Source organism: Lepisosteus oculatus, chromosome 8 (genome assembly GCF_040954835.1).
Source record: "Lepisosteus oculatus isolate fLepOcu1 chromosome 8, fLepOcu1.hap2, whole genome shotgun sequence".
NCBI lineage: Eukaryota > Metazoa > Chordata > Actinopteri > Semionotiformes > Lepisosteidae > Lepisosteus > Lepisosteus oculatus.
In genome coordinates, this window is record NC_090703.1 from 17396822 (window position 1) to 17422045 (window position 25224).

At 36.3% G+C, this 25224-nt stretch overlaps 3 protein-coding genes across 6 annotated transcripts in view; 2 read left to right on the top strand and 1 right to left on the bottom strand.

Moving 5' to 3' along the window:
• Nucleotides 1-1104: 1104 nt before the first annotated feature.
• On the top strand, nucleotides 1105-14568 carry LOC102690476 (5'-3' exonuclease PLD4). Of its 4 annotated transcripts, none has more exons than XM_015350668.2 (11): nucleotides 1105-1202; nucleotides 3678-3755; nucleotides 4250-4467; nucleotides 5264-5447; nucleotides 7003-7123; nucleotides 7221-7348; nucleotides 8115-8315; nucleotides 9316-9455; nucleotides 10539-10704; nucleotides 11912-12008; nucleotides 13689-14568. In XM_015350668.2, the coding sequence occupies exons 1-11, from the start codon at nucleotides 1200-1202 to the stop codon at nucleotides 13913-13915; spliced, it is 1563 nt and encodes a 520-aa protein (XP_015206154.1). In that variant the 5' UTR covers nucleotides 1105-1199; the 3' UTR covers nucleotides 13916-14568. The 4 variants fall into 4 exon arrangements, with proteins under 4 accessions (XP_015206154.1, XP_006632595.1, XP_015206156.1 ...); XM_006632532.3 differs by having other exon boundaries at nucleotides 1126-1202; nucleotides 3697-3755; XM_015350669.2 differs by lacking the exon at nucleotides 1105-1202 and adding an exon at nucleotides 1204-1296.
• A 1028-nt stretch (nucleotides 14569-15596) lies between these two features.
• srp14 (signal recognition particle 14) lies at nucleotides 15597-19103 on the top strand. Its single transcript, XM_006632454.3, has 5 exons — nucleotides 15597-15699; nucleotides 16405-16477; nucleotides 16859-16971; nucleotides 17402-17434; nucleotides 18126-19103. The coding sequence occupies exons 1-5, from the start codon at nucleotides 15676-15678 to the stop codon at nucleotides 18213-18215; spliced, it is 333 nt and encodes a 110-aa protein (XP_006632517.1). The 5' UTR covers nucleotides 15597-15675; the 3' UTR covers nucleotides 18216-19103.
• Nucleotides 19104-20467: 1364 nt separating this feature from the next.
• xgb (x globin) overlaps nucleotides 20468-25224 on the bottom strand; it is a 39050-nt gene continuing 34293 nt past the window's right edge. The window contains exon 5 of the mRNA XM_006632455.3: nucleotides 20468-21941. Coding sequence (XP_006632518.2) covers nucleotides 21819-21941 — 123 coding nt within the window. The 3' untranslated portion in view covers nucleotides 20468-21818. The remainder of the gene's footprint in view (nucleotides 21942-25224) is intronic.

Consider the following 25224-nt stretch of genomic DNA (forward strand, 5'->3'; position numbering starts at 1 on the left):
TGGTCTTTTCATCCCAGATCATCACATTTGTTTTTCTTAATAGATCTTGCAAGGTATTGTCTACCAGGTCATAGCCTAACACTGTGAACCCATGGCACAGTGGGTAAAACAGCTCTGGCTTAACCAGCCTTCAACATACAGACAGCATGAAGACATTCTCTAAATAACCAGGACTGGTTTGGTTCTTTTGTGCTTGTTTTTCTTGTTTAATACCAGGATTGACAAATTTAATTTAAAATTCAATTTCAAATCACCTTCTCAACTGTGCCCAATAAACTCTCTCTGCAATGAAGTGATTTAGTGCCCATGCAACTATGTATTATTAAAGTATATCATGGTTACGGGTAATCAACCAATCAAAAATATTTGATGGATGCATGAAAGCTGTATATTTTTGTAAAAGGTATTTTTGTAAAATATGTATATAGAGAGATGAACCGTTGATACTCAATATATATATTCCTGACCTTTCGATCTTCATAAAATAAGATACAATAAGACTTTATTGCAAACCATTAAAGCCACTTCTGACTATATTGGAGGTGCATGCAAATATGCTAATTATTATTTATATTCAAGAGACATGAGTAAAATGGAACTTATATTTATTCAGATTCTGCAACACACCTATTTGGCACGTGTGGATGTTTACCAAATTTATTACCAAATACATGTTTACCATTTATTACAAAAATATATAACTTGTTTCATTTTTAAAGGTGGCATTATAATCAAAGTGCATTGTTGCTAATTTTCTTGGCCAACACAAATTTAACAGAAATGTGTGTGCCACACATTGTTCTATGGAGTACAGTATGTTCAACAGGACTAAATAAGAGCTGTTTTACCTAATCATTTTATACAGCAAATTCAAACTGGCATGCTTTTTGCAAAGATGAGTTGCATCACACTAGCAGTGTACCAATGATAGACACTGAAGCACTGAAAGGGGAATTTTGCTGATGTCTGTAAAGGCTGTACCAAAAATATTCTTGAGTCAAAAGTGAAAATTCATCCTGCTATAGTTCTAGTCTACTGTATTCTGTGTACAGAGAAAGGGGAACTTCTTTATGAGAATCTAAAATAGGAAGTGAGTACTCCCAGCTGTTCATTAAATACAAGTCTTAACTGTTAGAGCCATTCTCACAAGCTGAAAGAGACAAACAAGAACAGTGCCTACTGCCTCTGCCTGAGGAGATATGGTAACGTTTAAAGCTTAATTTTTGGCTGAGATTTTCCGATCCTCTGATGTTGATGCATATTAATCTCATCATTTAAAAAAGCTCATTTGAACAGGTATTGTCTGAGATTACTAAGTACTGTATTTAGTTGAAGAGGTTTTTAAATGACTTTTAATTCAGCTTTAGAGGCTGTTGTTGTATTTCACATTTTGAACTTGTTCAACACTTAAGGAAGATAGCACTCGGGAATAGGGTACACTCTTAACCTCTGCTCCTGTGTCTATTATCTTTATAAATATAGAAGCAATTTGTAATAAATTTTGCAGTATATTTAGTCTTACTGCTAGCAACCACTTAAAACCAATAAGCAGCGGCTATTCATTGTTTAACTGGGGCTGTATATTTTACTTAGCATCTAAAGACACTTGTCATTTATAACTGCAACGAATTCACAAATTCAGGAAAATGACAAAAATGATCAGTAGTAAGTGTATTGAGATTGTATTGAACAGACAAGCATAGGTAAATTCATAATGCTGGTTAACATTTGACTGTAATAGGGTTGGTGAACAGGGTCTCTGCTGTGAAAGTCAGAGTCTAGTAGTCTGCATGGACTCCAATGGAAACAGTAGAAGCTGTACATCTGCAATACATACTGGAGACATGTGCCTGTAAACTGGTCTCTAAACCCTAGATATCAACTCTTGTCCCAGTTCATCCCAAAAATGTCCAATGGGACTGAAGTTTGGCAAGAATTATACTATGCACTATAGCATAGATGACAGTTTAGCTCTGGTGATAACATACTGTACATTGTCCTGCAAAACTGGTGTTACATCAGGAATTAGGACTCCAGCTGAAGAGCCAAGACTTGTTCAATGTGGCACCATGCAGTCAGTCTTCTATCAGTCACTCTGGAATTCTGTAGTGACTAAACAGCCCTGCCCAGACGATTACAATTGAACCTCCCAATCAATTTAGTAAGGTGTCATGACTCGTGGTCTCCTAGGTCGTGGCCTGTCATTGATGAATTGTTTGGCTCTAACCTCTTGCAGGTTGGAAACTGCTTGCTGGCTCTTGAGAGTACTTCATCCCAGCATACAGTACTGTTGACACAAAGGAATTGTTTATTGATAATCAGGACATATTGGTTCATATTGGTAAATTACGTCATCACCTGAATTCAACATTTTTGCTAATTAAGTGATTTAATTAATTAATAATAATGGCTTACACTTACAGTATATAGCGCTTTTCTGGACACTCCACTCAAAGCGCTTTACAGGTAATGGAGACTCCCCTCCACCACCAATGTGATTTAGTGTGTACTGTATGTAACAGTCCTGCATCCCTCAAGAACGTTATAGTCTGTAATGAAAGATTGGTTAATCAAATAAACCCAAAACAGGATCCATAATTTGTTTTTTTTGTTTCAAAAACATGCAGAAATATGATTAAACATTTCTTTTGAATCTTGGTACAGATATATTTATAAATATTTGTCAGTGGAACAAACTTCCCAGTCATGTGGCTGAAAATAAAGGGCTAGATGAGATACTGGGACCAATAACTTACTAATTACCGAACTGAACCAGATGGTTCAAACAGCCTTCTCTCATTTGTAACCTTTCTTATGATATTAAATTGTTGCAAAGGGTGAAAAGGGGAAGTCATATGAAGGTTAACTTGAAACAGGAACCTATGTTACTTATTCACTGAGTTAAAAAAAAACAGATTAAATGCTTGAAAACAGTGAGAAAAAAATCTAAGACAAAACCAGTTGTCTTACAAGAAACCATAATCAGCATAAGGTTATCAGAAGAATAACACACATTTAGCACAACAGTAGTAGCGTGAAAATCGTCTAACTGCCTCCATAGTTGCTGAACCCTAAATAGGACTGGAGACTTGATTTCTGAATAGACTATAGAAGACTGGAATTGCTGCCAGCGATGCAACACTGATGATGCCTCTACAGTTTGTGTAATGCAAACTGATTTTCTGGCTTAGACTTAGCTTGTGGTTACTAGCAGGTCTAAATTAACCCCAAAGACAAAGGTACAATATGTATTTAATCTTATCATTTGGTCTGTGCAATGACCCTGGTACATTTCAAAGTTCACTGAACCTGTCTGTCCAATTTAAAGTGGGCTACCTACTTCACCTATGTATTTGTCAAGGCTTATCTAGGACATTTTAGTGGGCTGAGAGATGTCCAAAATAAACTGCACTGTAAATGTCTAATTAATTGTAGAAAAATCTGCTTACATTGGGGTTCAAATATTAAAATGTTATGTCATTGTCTTTAATATTAATTATTTTGGATCTCTGTTTTATTTAACTTAATTGAGAATTAATAGTAAATTATTACAATTCCTATTCTATTTTGAACATAGATCTAAAATAACAGATATTGGAAACCTGACATAAAGCAGGTGTTTAAGATTGTGATCCTTACACAAATATAAGGAGCTATATATTTCTGCTGCTTGACAGGAAAGGAATTTTGTCACAGGTTCAGCAATGTCTTCACCATACCGAAGTTTACATGACAGTTATGTTGCCAACACATGGGTAAGAAACATTGTTCATGTTTTCCTCGAATGTATTCTGCTTTGATTTGATGTATCAAACTAACCTAGTAGCTTGATATTCCAGACTTTACCAAAATCTCTGGTTACAGTCCTTTCAAGAGTGTTCCATATCATTCCTTTATCGTAATTATAGTATGTCATTCTGGAAAGAATAACAATTCTATTATTCATAAAACAAATCACAACCATGCCCTTAATGTTCTTTATCCTACAAACCCAATTTCATTACTTTCTTCTGTATAGCACTACACACCACTGGGTAGATTTTTTGTTTCATATAAATAATAGTCTCATTACTTTTTGTGTTTATTCTTCTCTTAAGAAGGGCCCCTTTTAATTGTTTTTATTGGAATGTGGTAGTTTTCTGTCTCTTTCACCCCTACTTTTATTCTGTTTCGCCCCTTGTCTTTTTGAAACAATCTCCTCAAACAAAAATAATCACTTGCTGATCATGTGATTTTAATCTGTTTCCAGAGTTCCAAGCGGCTTGTGACATCAGTGCTTATTGGAGGCTCTCTGACTGTACTGACAATACTCATTTCAAGTGCTCTCTTAGAGAGGAAAGCTACAAATGGAAAACCTAGCCATGCTGGAGAAGCATTTACGGATAGTAACCACTTTGACAGTGAGGACAATATGCCCAATTATAAAACGATTCAGGAGGACAAAAATGTTTGCAGTGACATGAGCAGGTGAGAAAGCAGGTTCTTCCTGTATCAGAGGAAGTGCTTTAATACGTGGTTGTAAATGATGGAGACACATAATGTAATCTCATTGACCCAAAACTACATGAAAATACTTTTTAAGCAGACATTCACTGCACTCTTGGAAGTACGTTGTGTAAAGCAAGACAGCTCTGCTCCTATGGCAGGAATGAGCTCTGCCCACTCACCTATTTTAAGTGAGGCATGTATCCATGTTGAGTGTGGATTTGATAGTATTGCAAATCATTTTTTGCAGCTTTTGTATTTGCATTTCAAAATAGTAACTACATCCTCTTTTTTCAGCATTTAGTAGCAGGAGATTTTATTTCCACAGAGAAAAAGTGAAATGTTTAACTCACTTTCAGTTTCAAGGGGAAACAAGACATTACTATTTTGTAGCCTACGATATAACCTGATCAATTGTTGATTTTTAATTATTCCTTTTTTGCTTTCTGTGAGTGTTAACAAAAAAGCTGCTTCCAGTACATTCTGTTATCACAATACTTTGGACCTTAGTTTCACAGTCAACTTAGGGTCTTAGTTTGACCCTTGTTGATCACACTGTGAGCATATAGTCAAGATGACAGGTAAATATATGCACATTTTAATTTACACCAAGTTGAACTGTGAACACCCTAAATGAAAATAAATCTGACTTATCCCAAGTTGTACTGTTGTGGTGAACAAAGTGAGACAGCAATTTGAATGGGTTTTAGTTTAAGTAAGGTACTGACTTATTAAAAACCTTTATCATTACTTTACCTAATATTGAAGCCTTTCCTAGTTTGATTTTAGTTGAAACCATCCCACTCGATATGAAGTATGAAGGAAACTCCACCTTTGGACAACCATTGTACAAGGCCTGGACAGATCTCCTCAATATGGCCACCAGGAGTATTGACGTGGCCTCTTTCTACTGGTCACTGACAGGGGAGGATATCGGTGTGAAGACTTATACCGATATACCTGTGAGTTGGAATTCCATGTCTTTGTACAAACTTTAACATGTACAACAAAGCCATGGTTTTACCTAGTAAAATCATATTTACTTTGATTTACTCAGAATTTGTGAAGGGTCTTTACATTGTTTCCTGCAGCTAATTTAATTTAAAAAGTCAACATAAGCCAACAGCAGGGAGGAGTAGTTAGGGTTCTGGCCTTACCAGGGGTTGTGAGCTCTGATCCCAGGTAATGCTCTGCTGTATGGTTGATATAGGTTGTAGTGTATCAAAGCATCTACTAAATAACACCATGTTTAATTATTGACCCATTATTCATCTTTGAATAATGAGCACAATTACACCACCACCTAGCCTTCCCAAATACATCAAAGGCATGGAAGGGAGTCCATTGTAGCATTTACAGGGCATCTTAAAATAGCTATTCCCACATAATCTCAGGCCTACATCTAAATATAATTAAAAAAAGCCAACTAGCTAACACTAGCACTAAAAACAAATAAAGATAAGTCTTCCATGGACTAACCACCATATCTCCCCATCTTAGCCTAGCTAACAGCAACAAAACCAAATGCCCATCTAAACTGAAGAAATTCAAAACATATGAAGAAACACAAAAAACAAAACATAAACCAGAGTGCAATACAAATCTTACTCAAGAGCTGGTTTTAAAAAAAAAAAGCCTCCAGTTTTTCCAAACCTCTCCTAATTTTCCCAGGCATTACTCTCCCCCTAAATCTCCCTGTGGGCTCCCTGCCATCTGCTTATATAGGCTTTCTGGAGGTCCACAGCTGATGCCAATTAGGATTTTATTTCACTCAGCACAGAGAAAGGCAGGCAAAATCATACCAGTAGAGGGAGGTAAACGCTGACCTGAACATAACAGCACATACTGTATGATGCATACAGACAGGTTTTCCTATAGGCCATTTCTGTTTAATTTTAAAATGCAAGAAAAAGCTTTTAATCATACTTGAGTTCAGATCATGCTTGCTTTAATGAGCCTCTTTAATGATGATGGCGCAAAAAAAAAATTACAATTTATCCACAGGGCAATACACAGTGGACACAACAGATCTTATTCTTTCATTATTGTTGTTGTTTTTAATATTATTGTGTTGGTGTAAAAATAAATACAACTCCTTTCACTATCATAATTGTGGAAATATTTTAAGACGATTTAATGCCTTAGAATAAAAAATAATAATCCCTGTAGATTATTTAATGGATTTGGATTACATTTTCAAAGGGATAAAGACTAGAAAGAAACAAACAAAGTAGCCTACAGTAGATTTACAGGACTGTGTGTTCAGTCTGGGCCCTTCTGATATTATCTCCATCTTGTCTCGAATTGGGTGTCAGACGATCCTGCCACATCTCTCAAGAACTGTGGCTCTTAAAGTGCTTGTACTGTGCCTGTCAGACCACAAGTTCACCTGTTCACCTGTTCACCTATGTGTTATATGTTTTATATATATTAGAACCATATAATATGACCCGTGGTGTTTTGGAGGTCATTTGTTCTTCAGATAATCAGTTAATTTCCACAATCTTTGTTTTTCAGGGGAAGGATATATTAAAACAGTTTGAGGACATGCCTTCCAGAAATGTGTCAGTGTGTGTGGCCTCAAGCTTTCCTTCCATGGCATGGAACTCCACAGACCTGAACGTCTTACATGGGAAAGGTAGGATGTTTTCTAGCACCAAGAACGAAATACAGTTGTGTGGTTTAGCCTAAGACTATAACTTTACTCTAAGCTGTTTTGTCTTATTTTCTGAAAGGTGTCCATGTAAAAAAAGTGAATTTCGGGCATTTAACAACAGGTGTGCTTCACACCAAATTCTGGATCGTCGATATGAAGCATGTCTACATTGGTAGTGCTAACATGGACTGGAGGTCTTTGACTCAGGTAAACATTTAACAGTTATACCCACATTCTTATTCTTTAGAAGTAGACTTACATCTAGTGTCTGGATAAAGTCTGAATATTTGGCCTTGCTCGCCAGTTGAAAATGACAAACTGACTGGGTAGAGTGATGAAGTGTCTGTTGTCAAGTGTTGGGTTTGTGATGATGTTGGTGGGCCGGACTTTTAATTTACACCATTCATGAGAGCAGTTCTCATGCATATTGATTACTCTTATACTGCATGTTATGGCACTTATTCTATATGTACTCCATTATATTTCCATTAAACTCTTCTTACATTGAAGGGTAATTGTAAGTAAAAGTAAATCGTGCTTCAATCTTAAGAACATAATAGTGTTTTCAAGCGAATGGAGGCCATTTGGTCCATTTCACTTATTTATAAAAGGCTCTCATCAACTTCAAGAGAACATACATATTCCACAAGGTTATGAATATTTACAATAAATTCTATCCTCTTCTTCTAGCTAACAAGACAGCCTTTGGTTGATGAGGGCAATGGTGTGTGGAATGGAACTGGGCATTCCTACAGTTTCACCAGTTTTCTATGAGATTGATATCCAAGGATTGTTGTGGTCAGAGAAAGTAATCAATGTCTTTTTCATGTTAATCGAGCCAAACACACATTACCTGGCACTTGCACAGTCCATTCATATGACTATTGTTCTCTAGTACAGGCAAAGGAATGTATGTTTCATATTTAAGTACATGTATTTAAGCCAAGATGCACCAATTGCCAATTGATTGCAGGTAAAAGAGCTCGGAATTATCATCTACAACTGCTCCTGTTTGGCGAGGGACCTTCATAAGATATTCCTTTCATACTGGACACTTGGGCATCACAATGCCACAATCCCAGATCCCTGGCCTCCTTCCTTTAACACCTCAGTCAACAAAGACAACCCCTTGCTTGTGAACATCAGTGGAGTGCCATCTAAAGTCTACATTTCTGTAAGTGGCTTTTTCAGTGTGCTGTTAATCGAATTAATAATGAATCTAACTTTGGCATTAGGGAGTTCCGAACAAATTTTCTGTACAAAGATTATTGTAGCCTCAATAAGGCAGGTTGTTTTTTTTAATAAAGATTGTGGAAAGGTGTTTTGCATAAAAAGAGATTGTGACACTGAGTTCTCATCACATTTTCTCCCAGTTATTTGTATTGGTTTTCTCGCTTTGATTTTTTTAACCTGTTTTGAAGGGCTAAAGGCCCTACCTCAATATTTGCACTGCTGTATTGGACGTCACCCATTTGCAGTAGTTAAAACTAGGGGATAGTATGTAAGTAGTATGTTTATGAAAAAAACATGTAGAAAGGTTCATATAGAAATGTTCTTCTACTGCTTATGGTGCTTCTATCTCCAGGGCTCTCAGTTGAATCATCTTTTAAAATGACTTTGCAGGATGAGTATTAGGATTTTTTTGTCACAGTGTTTTACGCTTTAATCCTATTTATTATTCTTAAAGATCAACTCCCTTGTGTGCTCCTGTATGCAGATACCCTTCTTTCAGTGTTCTTTTCTTTTCATCTTCATGTTTTTCAAGCTAGGGATTAGTCTAAAGCCTTGCCATTAATACACACGATCTTAAAAGGAGACATTTTTAATTGCTATGGTGTGACACTGGTAATTATTCTCATACAAGCCTAACAAAATCTCCTGGATGTAAAAATAAAATGGCAACACAAATGTTTAATTTCCCCTCCTATGGATCTGTGAGCTAATTTTCAAAGCTATTTTACTCAGAGCCACGAGTGCTTACTGGCAGTCATTTTGGAGCAATATCTTCAGAAGCCATATTCAGTACATTAGTGAACAAAAATGTAAAAATAATTGAGAATGACAATGGATTAATGTACTATAATACAAAACAATAAATAAAGTTGATGTGTAAAATGCAGTCATGTTTTTTTGCATGATAGCTATTGTTGAATCTTGGGATTTGTCTCATTCAGGGTTCCCCTCCTGCATTTTGTCCCAGCGGTCGAACAAAGGACTTGGATGCCATAATATCAGCAATCAATGGGGCAGAAAGGTTTATAGATGTGGCTGTAATGGAATATTTCCCCACTTCTCGCTTTAAGAAACCAACAAAGTGGGTAACTGGATTGATTTTTTTGTGAAAATGAGTGGTGGTGGCTTGCCATTGGTCTTGCATATTTACTTACCAGAATAATACATGATAACTGACCAGAATGAAGCAACACAATATGTCTAAGAGTCCTTTCCTTACTTATTCAGATTAAGCACAGGTGAATGTGAACTGATCAGTAGAAGTATAAGTTCCCTTATACTGTATACCGAGGTTCGCTGCCTTCTGCTATCTAAATGCATGTTGAACAATAACTTAACATAAATTATTATTCAGATTACTTAATAATCCTACAGTTGGCATGGTGGCACAGTGGTTAGCACTACTGCCATGTATCACTTCGGCCCTGGGTTCAAATGCATGGATTGTCTCCTGGTGCTCTGGCTTCGAACAGTAAACCAAATACTAGCAGGTAAATTGGCTTCTGAGAAAACTGGCCCTGGTGTGAGTGTGTTTCTGTCTGTGCTTTACAATAGATTTAGACTGGCATCCCATTGTTTGCCAGGATAGGCTCTGGCTCCCCCATGACCCTGGAATGTACAAAGTGGATAGAAAATGGATGGATGGATAGGTAGTAGTAGTAGTAATAATAATAATAATAACAATAATAATAATAATAATTTTGTGGTGTAGTTTCAACTCCTAGGAGTTATGATTCCTGTCACGTGCAAAATTAACAACTATTTGCCACCTCCTTCCCAACGTTGGTGTGTTAATTATGTTTAACACTAGATGGTAGTATAAGCCTTGTGAAGAGAAAGAGATCCTTAAAAAATGGGTTGAATTAGTTGAAAAATAAAATTCTGTTATTATCGGACAGAAAATTTACATTATTGAAAGTAAAGCAACGTAATTGATAAAATTAAAACTATAAACATGCAAGTTCTATTATTATGCTCAATTTCTCAAATGGGCCCGATTTCACCAAACTATTTCACAGGTAAAACATTTCCTCTAAGAAGTGTTCCAGAACAATGAAGCTAGTTATTCAAAGTATTTATCAAATACATTTGTCTAGGATTTTAGATTAGAGGTCGGTTGGTTTTATACAACAGTGAGAAGTCTGTTTCCCTTTCTCTGTTCTAGATATTGGCCAGTCATTGATGATGCATTGCGGAGATCAGCTTTCGAACGACACGTTCACATTCGCCTCCTCATCAGTTGCTGGCAAAGCAGTGACCCATCCATGTTTGCTTACCTGAGGTCCCTCAGTGCGCTTAGTTACCCACCTTCCAATATCAGCATTGAAGTGGTAAAGTTTTATTTTCATTGGATTAAACACAAGAAGCTTTACAGCATTCACAGGTCTTTAAACTCACAAGGAACTGTACTTCAAATTGAACATTTTGAAGAAAGTTAACAAGAGCAGTTGGTATGCTTTGTTCTTATTCAATGTTCTTATTCATTTTGTGTCCAAAATGAAGAATTCACTTGTTAGACCCATGTCAGTCTGTCAGGAGTTCACTTAAACTGGGCAGTACACTTCAGTTTTAACTTAACCATACTTACATACTGTAAGATAATTAGCTTTCAGTGTTTCAGAGAGTTCCATGCTGGCCTATTCAAACAGTTGCATCATACAAAAGTAACACTGAGCCAGGATGTTTGATACACATAAAAATAGGACAACAGGGAACACATTTGGTGGGCATAATGTCTTATACATATTAGAAGGGGCAATATCCAATCCGTCTCATCACCATTTGTGGCCATAATGATGTGCATTTGTAGAGAAACAGGGTATACCAGCATAATTGACAACACAGTTATTAAAACAGGCCTGACTGATTAGCATGTGACTGTTTTATGAATGCAAATATTATGTCTAGTAATACACCCTGTCAAGCACAGAAACAGTTGAGATAATTAATTTCTATACTTGTTTTCATTAAAGAGGATGCTATTTAAATGTAAATTAAAATCAGGTGCTAGCCCATGCCACATTGCACCTGCTAAAACAATTAAACAGTCAGTCAGCATTCTGCTTATTTTTTTGCGGAACTGAAAGGGGTTATTTGGGGGGAATTTCACTTTATCAATTTGTTTCATCAGCACAAGTGATGTTTAAAGGGAGCTTGTTTGGATAGGAATAAATAACAGAAATCAACACAAACTGACCAACAGCATAAATACTGTAATCCACTAACAACACAGTGCTTTTGCACCGATACTTTTATGCATACTGAATAATTATAAATTAATTGTGAATGTATCCCTAGACTTCATGATCAGACCCTTTTAAAAGGGTTTACTAAGAGTCTAAGACACACCATTTCCTTTATAGATGACTTTTTTTCATGTCAATTTCTGATTTAGCGTTAAAGACATCTCAAATAGAGCTGGCGATCCTTCTTCTCAGAAATAGTTCTGTGCCCCAGTAGAACAGAAGGAAAATGAAGTCTCCCCAAAACTAGTCCTCTTCTCCCAACCTCATTCATTACTCTCTTTTTCTTTTTCAGAAACTGTTTATTGTTCCAGTGGGGAACCACTCAGACATTCCTTTTGCCAGGCTGAACCACAATAAATACATGGTGACGGACAAACTAGCTTACATTGGTAAGGGACAAACCTCTTACCTCCATTTTGTGATGGTATGAAATGGAGTATTTTTTGCTAATTTATTTAACACATTGGACAATTTAGCCAGGCAAAATTGTGATGCTCGCTGTCCATAGGAGTTGGATCGTTGGTCTAATTCTTATAATAAGGAATGACTTTCATCTGTCGAACACATCTACTGAGTGTAAGTGCACTTAGAATATACAGGCCAATGGAAGACACTTAATTGCCAAATGAACAAATATAGGTAGCATGGTGGTGAAGTGGTTAGCATTAAGGCCTCACAGTGTGGGAGCTTTGGGTTTAATTCCAAACCTGCAGTGCTATCTGGGTGGAGTTGGTATCTTCTCCCTGTGTTCACGTGGATTTCTTCTGGGTGCTTTCTTCCCACAGTCCAAAGACATCCTGGCAGGTTGATTGGTTTATGGGGAAATTGGCCCTGGTGTGAGTGTGTCTACATTTATGTCTGTGTGTCTGCCCTGTGATGGACTTGCATTCCTTCCAGTGCTTTATCTGCTTCAGTCCGATGTTTTCGGGGATAGGTTCTGGCTCCCCAGCAATCATAAACAGAAGAAGCAGTTAGAAAATTGCTCGATAAATGGATGAACAAAAAATATATGATTGAAAGCTTATTCCATCCCCAGAGCTGTTTAACCAAACTGTTTACATACTGTCCAGCAATATTAATACTGATATTTTAAAATCATTCTCTTTTCACAAGGTGCAGCAAGTAAGAATTGCAATTAACAATCACATACAGAGATTATGAATACAATCCTTTGCATTTGTGTATTTATTTCTTTTAAATTTCAGTTGGTGTGCTTATGAAAGCATTTAATCTTTTTTTCTGTCTATCCCCATGGCAGAAATGGATTTGTATGATGTACAATTATAATTGTATCACAATCTGTATCAGTTTACAGATTAAATATTAAATCTTATAATTATGCATCTATATAGTGGGTTTTACTCCTAAGTGTAAAATCTGGGTTAAAGCAGGGACATACAGTAATATTGGTTACAAAGACATTTCTTTTTTTAAATTGAAGAGCATTCATGGAAAAACTTCTCAGTATAATTAATAATAATAATAATAATAATAATAATAATAATAATAATAATAATAATAATAATAATAATTGCTTACACTTATATAGCGCTTTTCTGGACACTCCACTCAAAGCGCTTTACAGGTAATGGGGACTCCCCTCCACCACCACCAATGTGCAGCATCCACCTGGATGATGCGACGGCAACCATAGTGCGCCAGAACGCTCACCACACATCAGCTATCAGTGGGGAGCAGAGCAGAGTAATGAAGCCAATTCATAGAGGGGGACTGTTAGGAGGCCATGATTGATAAAGGCCGATGGGAAATTCGGCCAGGATGCTGGGGTACACCCCTACTCTTTTCAAGAAACGCCCTGGGATTTTTAATGACCATAGAGAGTCAGGACCTCGGTTTTACGTCTCATCCGAAGGACGGCGCCTGTTTACAGTATAGTGTCCCCGTCGCTACACTGGGGCATTAGGACCCACATGAGCCGCAGGGTGAGCGCCCCCTGCTGGCCCCACTAACACCTCTTCCAGCAGCAACCTTAACATAATTAACATTTGGACAATCTAGAATTAACCTGAGTCACTGTATTTTACTTTTGTCCTTATCAATGCCTCTAGGAACCTCTAACTGGTCTGCAGATTACTTCAACACCACAGCTGGGGTGGGTCTGATTGTCTCACAGGAGCCTCAGCAATCGGGACACTCTGAGCCGACTCTGCAGGAGCAGCTGAAGGGGGTGTTTGAACGAGACTGGAGCTCACAGTTTGCCATAAACCTCAGTGATTTGGGGAAGAACCCTGACTGTAAACACAGCGAAGACCTTAAGGCCACCACTCATGTGTAACAAAAAGGCAAACCAGAGTTTTTAGGGAGAGCTAACATTGAATGAAGTGGTCAAAACACAATTGTTCCAAGTGGATGGTGGATAAAAGGATAAAAACTGATGATTTAATGTTAAACTACAGAACCTGCTGAACCTACTGTAACTCTCTGGGCCTGGAGTATTTCCACCCCTTGTCTATACAGTAAAAGCAAGGCAAAACTGATAAAGACTCCAAAAATGTGTTCATATAGTTAAACCCATTTATTTCACATGGCAGTTCTTCAGCAGTCATTCTCTATAGTGGCCATTTACATCAGTTCTCTTTGATTTATCTTTACCCTTTGTCTTAATCTCTGTGATATTTATTAATATGCAGTACTGTATGTCTCCTTTGATGAGAACTTTTCCTGTTCCTGTAACTTTTCCTGTTTTTCCTGCTTTATTTTTGCTTTCACAATATCTTGAAAAGGACACACATAATCGCTAGATTTAAACATTTTTAATTTATATTGATGATTGCCTCCTGCAAATATTTTTTGCAGTTGTTCTTTGTGTATTACTCTTCTGCTGCAGTTTGATTGTGACATGTTGACATGTTATTTAAAATGGTGCTGACGATGATTAACTTGATGTATAAAAAATAAAAAAATAGAAGAAAGTTATGTTTTACTTTATGACTTGTATATGTGAAGTGTATTCACTATAGTTGAAGACAAAGTGTTATTGTAAAAGTCCATTTTTCAAGGGGTTAGACTTGGGAGTTCAAGTTCATTTAAAAAGCTCACAAAAATCTTTGAAGCAAGCAGTATTTAAAGATAAGAGCTACAGGAAAATGCTCAGAACCTTCTTAATAAGTTGCTGTTATGCCTATTTCTTTGTTGATTATGAGAACAAATATGGATTAATACAAAACATGAACAGAGGCTTATTTCCATTATCAGTAAATTCTCCTTTACTGAAGGAGAATTTGCTTATGTACTGAAGTCTACATAAGCAGAAAAAATATTCCATAGAAGAAAATGCCCCTATATTAGGCAAAGCTTTTCCATACAGCATAAAAATGATCCAAAACGGCCGATGCAACTAAGGTGTTCATTAGGAGGAAAAAGTGTTAAATCGTATACTGCTCAAGTTTATCATGATTCATTACGTCTTGAAGAAGAGGTTGAAACACGCAAAGAACACACAAGAACTCAAGGTTGTTGAGGCAAAGAATTGACAAAACATCTTAAATGATAATTCAAGATCGGTGAGTTTAATGGATTTAAGTGCAGACTACATGCAGTTATGGCCTCACAACTCAAAAAAATGTAACATAAAATTCTGAATGTTTTTAAATTGCACAATGGAGAAATGTTATGATACACAAATATTGCATAATTCTCGTCCTTTAAAAACAATGCAAATATTATTAACATAATGATCGAATACAGTTTTTTTATGGAATACCTACAGTCTATTCATTACCCTTTTTAAGAAGGAAAGAAACGCGCTAGGTTGTAATAAACTGAACCAAAAGAACATATCCATACTAATTAAACATACTGTACAGAATCCTCCCCTATCAGCCAAGTCTTCCCATGACTTTTAAAGACACTCTAGACGGAGCGCGAACTCTGTGGTACTTTTGATCAGCTGATTGGAGAGTAAGGTTAAGGGTTAGAGTTGAAGATATCGCTTCCTGTGTTTGGTCTGCGTGTGTGGATGTGGATGTGGATGTCATATGCTGAGATCATCTTTAGTTTGAAATCAAAAGGTTTAAAAGTCGTTGCAGAACAGCCATGGTGCTTCTTGAAAACGATTCGGTAAGATGGTTTAAAATATTATTTCGTGGAAGAAGACTGCATTGTTGTAAAATTATTTCAAATACTTTGTTTCAAGTAGGGTGTTCATTCATTTTTGTAAAAATATAGATTTAAATATATTTTTCTTCGCATTGATAACTCTAAAAGACGCCAATAAGTGTCTTATCTACATTTTGCATATTTTAAATCAACAAGTAAAATATTTAGGACGTAAGTTAAGGACTTTATGTCTTTCCTCCCACTACTGTTAGTTCGTTGATATTTTAATTACTACAGCTTGGTGCCCACTTACAGTGGACGTGACCTGTTTTTCCGTGTTATTTGGTCTGTGAAAATGCATCAGATCAGCTGTAGCTGTAGTTTTTGTTTCGAGTTAACTAACAAAAACAAACATGAACTTTAAAATGTACTTTATAGATGTATCGGCTTTACGAAGCCTTTGAATAATACAGCCATAACCAAATCTGTTAACGAGACAGCACAGAACATAAAATGTCGATGCTACTACAGTTTCTTTTCCGATTTACTAAGGATCTAAAATGAATGGGTCTGTCCAACTTACACAAGAAACACAACGTTTTAACCGAACGACAGTTACCAGCCTTAGAAAAACGTACTACAATATGTCAGGTTGATTTATTTTAAATGGATTACTGTTTTAAATTGGTTATGGGTACAGAATAAACTATCCCCTTTTCTTCTCAGTTTTTGACAGAGCTGACACGGCTGTTTCAGAAATGCAGGACCAGTGGGAGTGTGTACATCACATTAAAAAAATGTAAGCTGAGTGGACTTTTAGTGACCCCAAGTTATGGGGGTTATTTTTTTAAAGGTACACTTGTGGACGCTATGCTTTACTTCCATCCCCCAATGGCAAGATGTGCTGGCTGTGAATGATTATGCCTTTCCACTTGGATGTGCATTGGACTGGTGTTTCATTCAGGGGCTGAGCAGTTATATGCTGTTAGTATTGCCTTGTGGTTTGTGCCCCTGGGATAGGCTTTGCTCTGCACTGGGATAAGTGGCTTTCTGATAATGGGTGGATGTTTGAATGTTTATATGCAGCACTAGCTTTGATGAGACTTCTGTTTAACATATAATGGTTTTGAGTTGAATTAATTTTCTAAAAACTAACAAGTTCATGTGTCCTTCTGTATAGATGACGGGAGAACAAAACCTGTACCTAGGAAAGGAAATCCAGAGAATTTTGAGCCTGTAGACAATAAGTGTCTCATCAGAGCCACGGATGGAAAGAAAAAAATTAGCACAGTGGTGAGTATTGACATTTTATGGAGCGAGTGTTATATCTTTATTTTACACTTCAACATTTCCCTAAGTCGCTATTGAAGTTTGAAATCAGACCAGAACCCTATTTCTTGTGAACACAGTGGATAGATTACAGTGGAGATCTTGGCCATAAAGTTAGAGCAAAAATCAGTAACATCATTTGTTTCTTGGAGAAGTTTAGTTGAAGATGTGACTTGTGCCCTTGTCATTCCTTTTAGGGAAAAAGAGGAGAATTAACCTTTTCATAATAGTCTTATGTATTTTTGTGTAATTTTAATCTATTATAATAAAGTATAGGCACCTTTCTTCCTTAATTCCTTAAACCTCTCTAGTTGTGTTCTCTGTAATGGATCTAACTATCCTTATGTAAAATAGTTAAGCAGAAGCAAACACTTTTTTTTAAATTTAATTCTAGGTAAGCACCAAAGAAGTAATAAAGTTCCAGATGGTAAGTATTGTATGAAAATACTTTTTGCATTGTGTATTAGATCTTGGATGTATTTGAATTAAAATAGTTCCACATTTACACATCCACATTTAGCATTACATTTACTGTTATGTTGCATTTATTTGTTATGCAGCAGAAGTATCTGGGTGTATAGTAGATTGCATTTACCAAATGGTCATACATTGATCTTAGTTTCAATTTTGCATATCCAATAGGTTGTTTTTTCTTCTTTTCTGTACAGTACATCTATAAATATTAGAGCTGTTTATGATTAGAAACAACTGTGGGGTTGTCAAAGTAACAGTATAGTGAAACAGTATTCAGAATTCATAGCAGAACTATGAATAAATGTACCGAATTCACTGCCTTGAGCACTTTGGATTTTTACAAACTAAAATATTTAAAGTTGTCCTTCATAGATGGAAGAAAACAGACATATCTGTATCATGACTAAAGATGGCATTGCTTGTATACACTGATTTTTTCCCCCATCATTTTTCTTGATGATAATGTCATGTATTAGTATTACCACAATTGGAAGTGTCATGAGAGATTGAATGGCTCTGTTAGTGCATGCATATCTTGTACCTGGTATGTGCTGTGAATGTTTCCATTGTGCCCAAGTCTGGGGAGAAATGTGATGAATGAGAGGAGCTCTGTATTAACACAGCTTGTCCCCAAACCTGCTTAGGCCTACTCGAACCTGTTGAGGGCCCACATGGATGGACTGAAGAAGAAAGACAAAAAAAGCAAAAGCAAGAAGACCAAAGCCACCCAGTGAAAAGACAGTCTTGTGCAAAGTGCTGCAGCACCTTCCTTTGCTCAATAGTTCAAGCAGGCCAGCCCAGATCCCATTACCTCTCACACACCTACATTGAAACTGAAGCCGCAGAACATATAAATGCAAAAAAAAGATTGACCTCCTCTCAGGACCTTTAATTGTAGTCCTCTTCTTGGAAAACTGGAATGGTTTTTGCTTTTATTTTTAAATCAGTTGCTTGGATGGATCAAGAATTACATGAAATTCTTTCAAAGGTTATCTTTAAAATAATTTGCTAGTAGTAACATCTGCGGTCTGAGGATTCAGGTTTAAAAGGTGTCTACTGCTAAACCACCACAAGAAATCTGCGGCCACTGAGGAAGCAAACAGCAAGAAAATACCTTGTTACAGACTTATAAATGTGTACACTATGAGATTCCAACAGAAGGAGCATACTGCCAGGTTTCTGGAAAGCCGGGTGCTGCAGACAATCTCTTCTAAGATGCGTGGGTGACTATTTAGTCTTTTCTCAAACATTTTGTTCATGCTGGAAAAAAGTCTTTAGTATATTTCAGTGCATTTGTATCAGTCATGAATATTGTATCTCGCCAATAAAACAGCAGGGGCATAGATTTCATTTTTAATAAACGGTGCTAAAATAATTGAAGTAGAGTTAGTTTAGCTTTGCCTGATCCATTGACTAAAACATGTTTCCGGTGCTTGAAAACAGTTACATTAGTTTCTGCTAACAGTTAAGTGATTGAAGTTCATGGTGAATTTTTTTTTTAATTTCCAGATTGCTGGCAATTCTTTTTTCTGTTAATGAAAAAGTTATGAAACAGGTCTGGAGCAAAGACATTGATGAACAGATGTATCTAAAATATAATAAAAAAATACTCCTCCACCACATTTTGTTTCTGCTGTTTTTCGAATCTAAAAAAAGAAATTGACTACCAGTTTTGTTTTCAGATATGACCACCAAATTGTTTTTAATGTGGTCTTTGTTCTAAAGATACCTGATGGTTTATATTGATCCTGCGTTAACAAGTCATTTTTATGTAATTTATAAACATAATTATAATAGTTTATAAACGGTTACCTTGAAGAAAAAACAACAACATTCTTCGACAAAGTTCAAAGTGCTGGTTTATCTTATTGTAATAAGAAACCAGGAAGAAAAAAAGATAATATACAAGAGGATCCTGTTTTCTTGATTTGCTGTTAATTGATGTGCTGCTTTCTTATAGTGTTGGCTTCAACTTGTATGGGCAGTTTGTTCCAGGCACCCACCACCATTTGTGTAAAAAAGTGCTTTCTTTTCATTCCTGAATGCAGTACCTTTTCTTTTCCATTTGTGTTTCTGTGAAATGTTTGCATTGTTGATTCCCAAGTGGTCTGTTGCATCAATGTTTTAGATACCTTTTGGGATTTTGAATACTTCTGTAGTGCCTCTGTTGCCAGTAGTACAAAAATAATGTATCTTTTATATAATCGAATTACAGCATTATAAAGGATTTTGCCGCTTGATAGTAACCCCATAAGCACCTGTGAGGTAATTTTCTGTTTTTGTCATTCTTGCCATTTAATCCTCAATGGATTCTGGTGCATTTTGTGTGATATAGCGTAAAATTCATATGAATGCAACAAATAATGCTTACATACATGAGCATGCATGTAATGTGAAATAATTATTCAGTGTATTTTGCCAGAGGTTTTTAAATTTGCCATATTTTTCTTATTGTGTGTCCTTTCCAGAGAGCACCAATGTAACAAGTAGCTTAATTGATTTGAGATGTATGCTTTCCATCAGAAACTCTTCACATACTTCTCAGTGTAAAACCCAAGTGCAACAATGTTTCTGTTTCCGACACCAGTGGCCTATGAATGCAAGGGTTGTAGGTTCAAATCCTGTGTGGAATCCTGCTGTTGTACCATTGAGTAAGTTATTCAGATTGTTAAAGCAAAGGTTTTATACTCCCACCAACAGCTTGTGGAAGATCAGAAACTTGAATACATGAGATACTAGATACCTAAAAGGCTATATGTGCTAAATGGTCTATTTGTAACGTTTCTTATATTTTAGAACAATTGTTTTTACTGAGATATGACAGAACCTAAAAGCAAACAGCAAGACTATATTACTGGATTACATTTACAGTATGTGATTTCTAGCCGTGTTAAATAAAACTCATTTCTTTGGGAAGAGAACACGTACATTTAATGCAATTTATTACTGTTGGTTTCATTCAGTTGTTCAAATCAAAACCGAAACCGGGTCCAAAATTTAACTTTATTTAATGCATCTGTGTACATACCACCCTGTTATTTCAAACATTACGCCTCTAGCAGCTGTTTGGGGGAAAAAAAAACTTTCTTTCCAAAGAAAGTGCTTCCAACTCCGACCAGTTCATATTCCATGTGTTTTAAATGTCTAGTGAACTGAAGAATTTTTGTAGAACCCTGTCTGAAGGTATCTGGTTAACCAATGAGGTTCTAGTTGACAGGTCAGTGTTCTGGGCACATACTTTACTAGTGCTTGTGAAGCACTCCACTGTCCTTGGCATAACAAATTATCCTTGTCTGAAGGAGATAAGGCTAGCAGAATTCACCTTTCTATTTTTACACTGACAAAAAACAATACATTTATAGCTTACATTTTACATACATTTTGCTCTAGAGATCCCTTTTTTTTAGCCTTTCATAATTTATTTTGAGGTCTTTGAGAACATTCTCAAGTCATGGCATTTACTGTACCTGATGTACATGTATTAACAGCACTGAAGGAACACTACATTATAAAAGGACATAGATATCAGTAACAGCTTTGACATCATTCATCTGGCTTCATCAGTGTGGAGACACCGACTATTGTGTGATGTACTAATGATATTTTTCATGAAATCGATTCTAATACACAGACTAGTAAAAAAATAACTTTCTACAAAGTTAACTTACTTAGGAAACAAGTACAACTTAAAACGGATATCCCAAGTTTTAGCAGGGTATGGTAGTCTAGGTTAACTTGATTTGATCAAGTAGTTTCTGATTAATTTTGTCATCATGTATCTTTGTGATGTTTAAAGACTTGTCTGATGCCTGCTTTCATCCAGTCATTTTCCATACATTTTAGTTCCAGATTTTGCACAGCATGCCATTTGGGGTTGTAATTTGGCTCTCTGTCAGTAGGTAATCTAGGAAAAATATCTTTCAATTTCAACTATATTTAATAACTTTAACCATTCTTAACCTGTTAAACAATTTTGATGACTTTTGAGCTGAGGTTTCGATCATGAAAGATGTCATAACCCACTACATAATGGCATTTCATTACAACTCCTGGTGGTAGGGATAGTGTGTGGACTGTAGCTTGAATCTTTGTCCATTTACTTCTGGTCATTAAAGTGCTGTTAGGTGGCGACTTATTGGGAAGTTGAGAGGACAAAAGGAGCAAGCACATTCAAAAAGTTATACTTTTTCCTAATAAAGAGGTTAGAACATCTAAATGATAAATTAAGGATATATACACATAGCTATGGTATGTTATACAGTATGTGATATGTGGCCAGTCTGTAGATAATGAAATAGGCCTTGCAAAAACAGGTCTCATTTGAAGTACAGAGGTGATTAAATGGCTGTGCCTTTTTTCTCTGGCCTTTCCTTGCTTGCAATGACAACATTGTTCCTCTTACTCTTCTCCTCCTCTTGGTATCCCCGCTTCATTATTCTGGTCACATACAGGAACAGAGTCTGGAACAGAAAACAGCACAGGTACACACAACTCTGGGGAGTCTGACTCAGTTTACAGGCATGCTTGCATCTCAAGCAAAGAAACTGCTGAGTGATTATGAAGCAGCCACTAACACTGTATAATTGGGTATTAACTAAGAGGGAATAATGCATTAGGCACGTCTGTGCACAGAAATGAGCAGTCTTTATTTGCAGCTACCCTATGGTGTTGCCACACTAATGAAGTACCAAGCCGCTCCAGGAATTGATTACGTGACTTCTGGCTCTGTTCTGGATTCCTCATCTTATTGTTTAACCTAGAGATTGGATTCCAAGTGAGCTATTATTATAAGCCTTTTCTTCCTCCAGAAGCCCCTATTGCTATGAAATAAATGTTTGGCATTTAAAATGAAAATAAAGTGATTAAATGACACAAGTGAGGTGCTTTTTATCCTGCTCACTGCTTTCTTAATGAAACCATTAATTAGTTCTTTTGCACAGGTAGATGGGAGAGAAAAGGGTATCAACACTCCAAAAATAAATAGAAAGTGATCCTGAGATACATTGGAAGCATTATGACATTAATGATATGATGAATTTTGCCTATAATGGCATAGTCTCATTATGATATAAACCCTGATAATGGGTTTACTTTATCATTTTGTGTACAATAAAAAAGGTGCCCTAAAGCCTTTAAACAATTTTTTTTTCATTTATTCCTGGAGTAGCATTAACCAGGTAAAGGCAAAGTTCACAAAATCACAGTTTTCTGCACTTACACTTTGACATGGACACTTCCTGAGCGACCCAGAGTAGCAAGATTAATGGATGTTTAATTGTGTCCCCAACTGACCAAACAAAAACTAATAGAGGCTCATGTACCACGCTAAACTTTCAATGCCTTCCTTGACTCCTGTGCCAGAATTAGAACTAAGTCATTCTCCCTCAGCTTGTCTGAGACATTTTTGTATAGATTTGTTATTGGTTGCTGTTAACAGAGCTCACTATACTATTGCTATGGATAAAAAAGGTAGTTCAGCTATTTGTAAGACGCAATATCAAATAATAGGCAGCACAGTGGTTAGCCTTGCTGTTCAATTCCAGACGTGGGAGAGGGAGCTGTGTGGACTTTGTATGGAGTTTGTACAGTATGTTCTCCCTGTGTTTGTGCAGGGTTTCCTCTGGGTGTTCCAGTTTTCTCCCACAGTCCACAAAAACACTAGAGATTTTATTGGCTTCTAGGAAAATTACTCCTAGGTATAGTATGAGTGTGTGCCTGTATTTGTGTCGGTGTGTCTGCCCTGCAATGGACTGTGATTCCATCCAGGGTATATCCTGCCATCCACCTGTTGCTTGCCAAGCAAGGCTCCAGATCTCCCGCCACCCTGAACTGGACGGAGCAGTTTAATGGATGGATGGATTATCAAATATTTCTTAAACTTTCATCTAGGTCTTTCATCATCAACTTCATTAAATTCTGTGGGGAAAAGCATATGAAATGTGAGTAAAGTTTGATCAGATTACAAGTCATGATTAATGGAAAGAAATATATATATAATTTAGGAACTGTCCTAATTTATCAGCTTGATAACTATGTAACAATGGAACAACAAGGTTATACTGATTGATGTTTTAATCACACTTCACATAACATAGACTGGCAGAGTAATTTATCAAGCCGTCTTTGCAGAGATGTCCTCAGATCAACAGCTTATTGCAGCAGCCAGTCTATCACCACTTTTCAAAAATACTCAAGGAGACCCTAGAGTTTAGCCCAAAGTCACAGATCTGTAGCAAAGCTGTAGAGCACAGACATTTATAGACTTGAAAAAAGCTTCAGAAGTTGCCTCACTAAGATCTGAAGCAGCTGTTATTGCGCCCTTAAAGTGACTCTCTTGGAAGGACGAGCATGTCCTTGGTGCTTCCCAAAGCCGTTTTAGCTTCAAAACACATCAAAAGGGTTTCAGGTAGCAATTAAGATGAGAAGCAAGAGTGCTTTTGCTGTTTTTGCTTTGTTGTGCCAGAATAGTGTTTTTTTTATGTGGATGTGAAAGCCTGGTTGGAATTTTAAACATAAAAATCAATTAAATCTTGTAAGCATTCATTTTATATATATACTGTAATGATTACAGGAGCCGTCATGATCAAAGTGGAGCACTTAAGAAAGTAACACAGATGCCCTCTTTATGTAGTCTGTTTAGGTGCCATTCGTGTTTGATTTCAAATACTTACAGCTGGATTTTTTAAATTACAAAGACTTACAGTATGTAAAACTCAACTGACATTCAAATCAGCCCCTTAGTTCTCTGTACCCTGATGTCCAACTCTTAGGCTGTACTGTAGTACACTACCGTAATGCCAGTTTGGTATTGTTACGTTACGTAACAATTCTTAATTGTTTTGAGAAAGATATTTTTCTCCTTAAAAAATATGTACCTTTTGTTTTCTAACACCATTCAGTTGTGATTAAGGAAAACATTGCAGATTAATCTTTCCATAAACATTGGATAAAATCGTCTGTAGTTATGAGAAGTGGCCATTTAAAGTCTGAACGTGTTGAAGTACTACTCTTTGTGGATTTGATTAACCTGATTTTTGTCTAGCTATTGTGAATGAAAGATTATTTGGAAATCTTCAGAAAATATGTTGTTTACAAAGCATAATGTTAGGTTTTGATATTTAATTTGAATTAGTGTTTATATAATTCAGAAACAATACTTAAAAACAATACTTGGATCTCAGAGGAAAGGGGAATTATTTTTTTATCCACACGTTAACGTCTGATCTTGTGTTTGGGAGGAGGGGTCAGGATAGGAATCCTTCCTTAATTACATACCGTACAGGTTCTCTATAGCGCTGCTTAAATCGTGACCTAAAAGACCTTATACAGTACTATTTGTAAGGTTTGGGCTGTAGAAGTTCCTCGGGATTATTCCAGAAAAAGAGCAGCAAATGAAATAAATCCCCTTGTATCGCTTTTGAGACTTAGTGCTAGACATTCAAAGTGAACAGGTTTACAGTAACAACACTGAAAGGCAAGTATACCAATTTATTTCAAAGTCATAATAATAATAATAATAATAATAATAATAATAATAATAATAATAATATGTTACACTGAAACTGACAGCAGCCTGCAAGAACTGTTTTCTTCAAGCAAATTCCGTAAATGGTGTCAACTATTTTGCGTCTTTTTTTGCATTTTAAAGTGTCAGTTACGTACGTTACGATTACGTTTAGAACATGGTTTTCTTGTTGAGCAATGAAACGTTTATTCGTGTTCATGTAACACATTCTTTTAAAA

Excerpts from the sequence above, each read along its gene's own strand:
- LOC102690476 (XM_015350668.2), top strand. Across the intron at positions 5,448-7,002 it reads AGACTTATACCGATATACCT|GGGAAGGATATATTAAAACA; the intron begins GTGAGTTGGAAT and ends TTTGTTTTTCAG. Across the intron at positions 7,124-7,220 it reads GAACGTCTTACATGGGAAAG|GTGTCCATGTAAAAAAAGTG; the intron begins GTAGGATGTTTT and ends ATTTTCTGAAAG.
- srp14 (XM_006632454.3), top strand. The coding sequence starts at position 15,676 with ATGGTGCTTCTTGAAAACGATTCG. Across the intron at positions 15,700-16,404 it reads TGCTTCTTGAAAACGATTCG|TTTTTGACAGAGCTGACACG; the intron begins GTAAGATGGTTT and ends TTTTCTTCTCAG. Across the intron at positions 16,972-17,401 it reads AGAAAAAAATTAGCACAGTG|GTAAGCACCAAAGAAGTAAT; the intron begins GTGAGTATTGAC and ends ATTTAATTCTAG.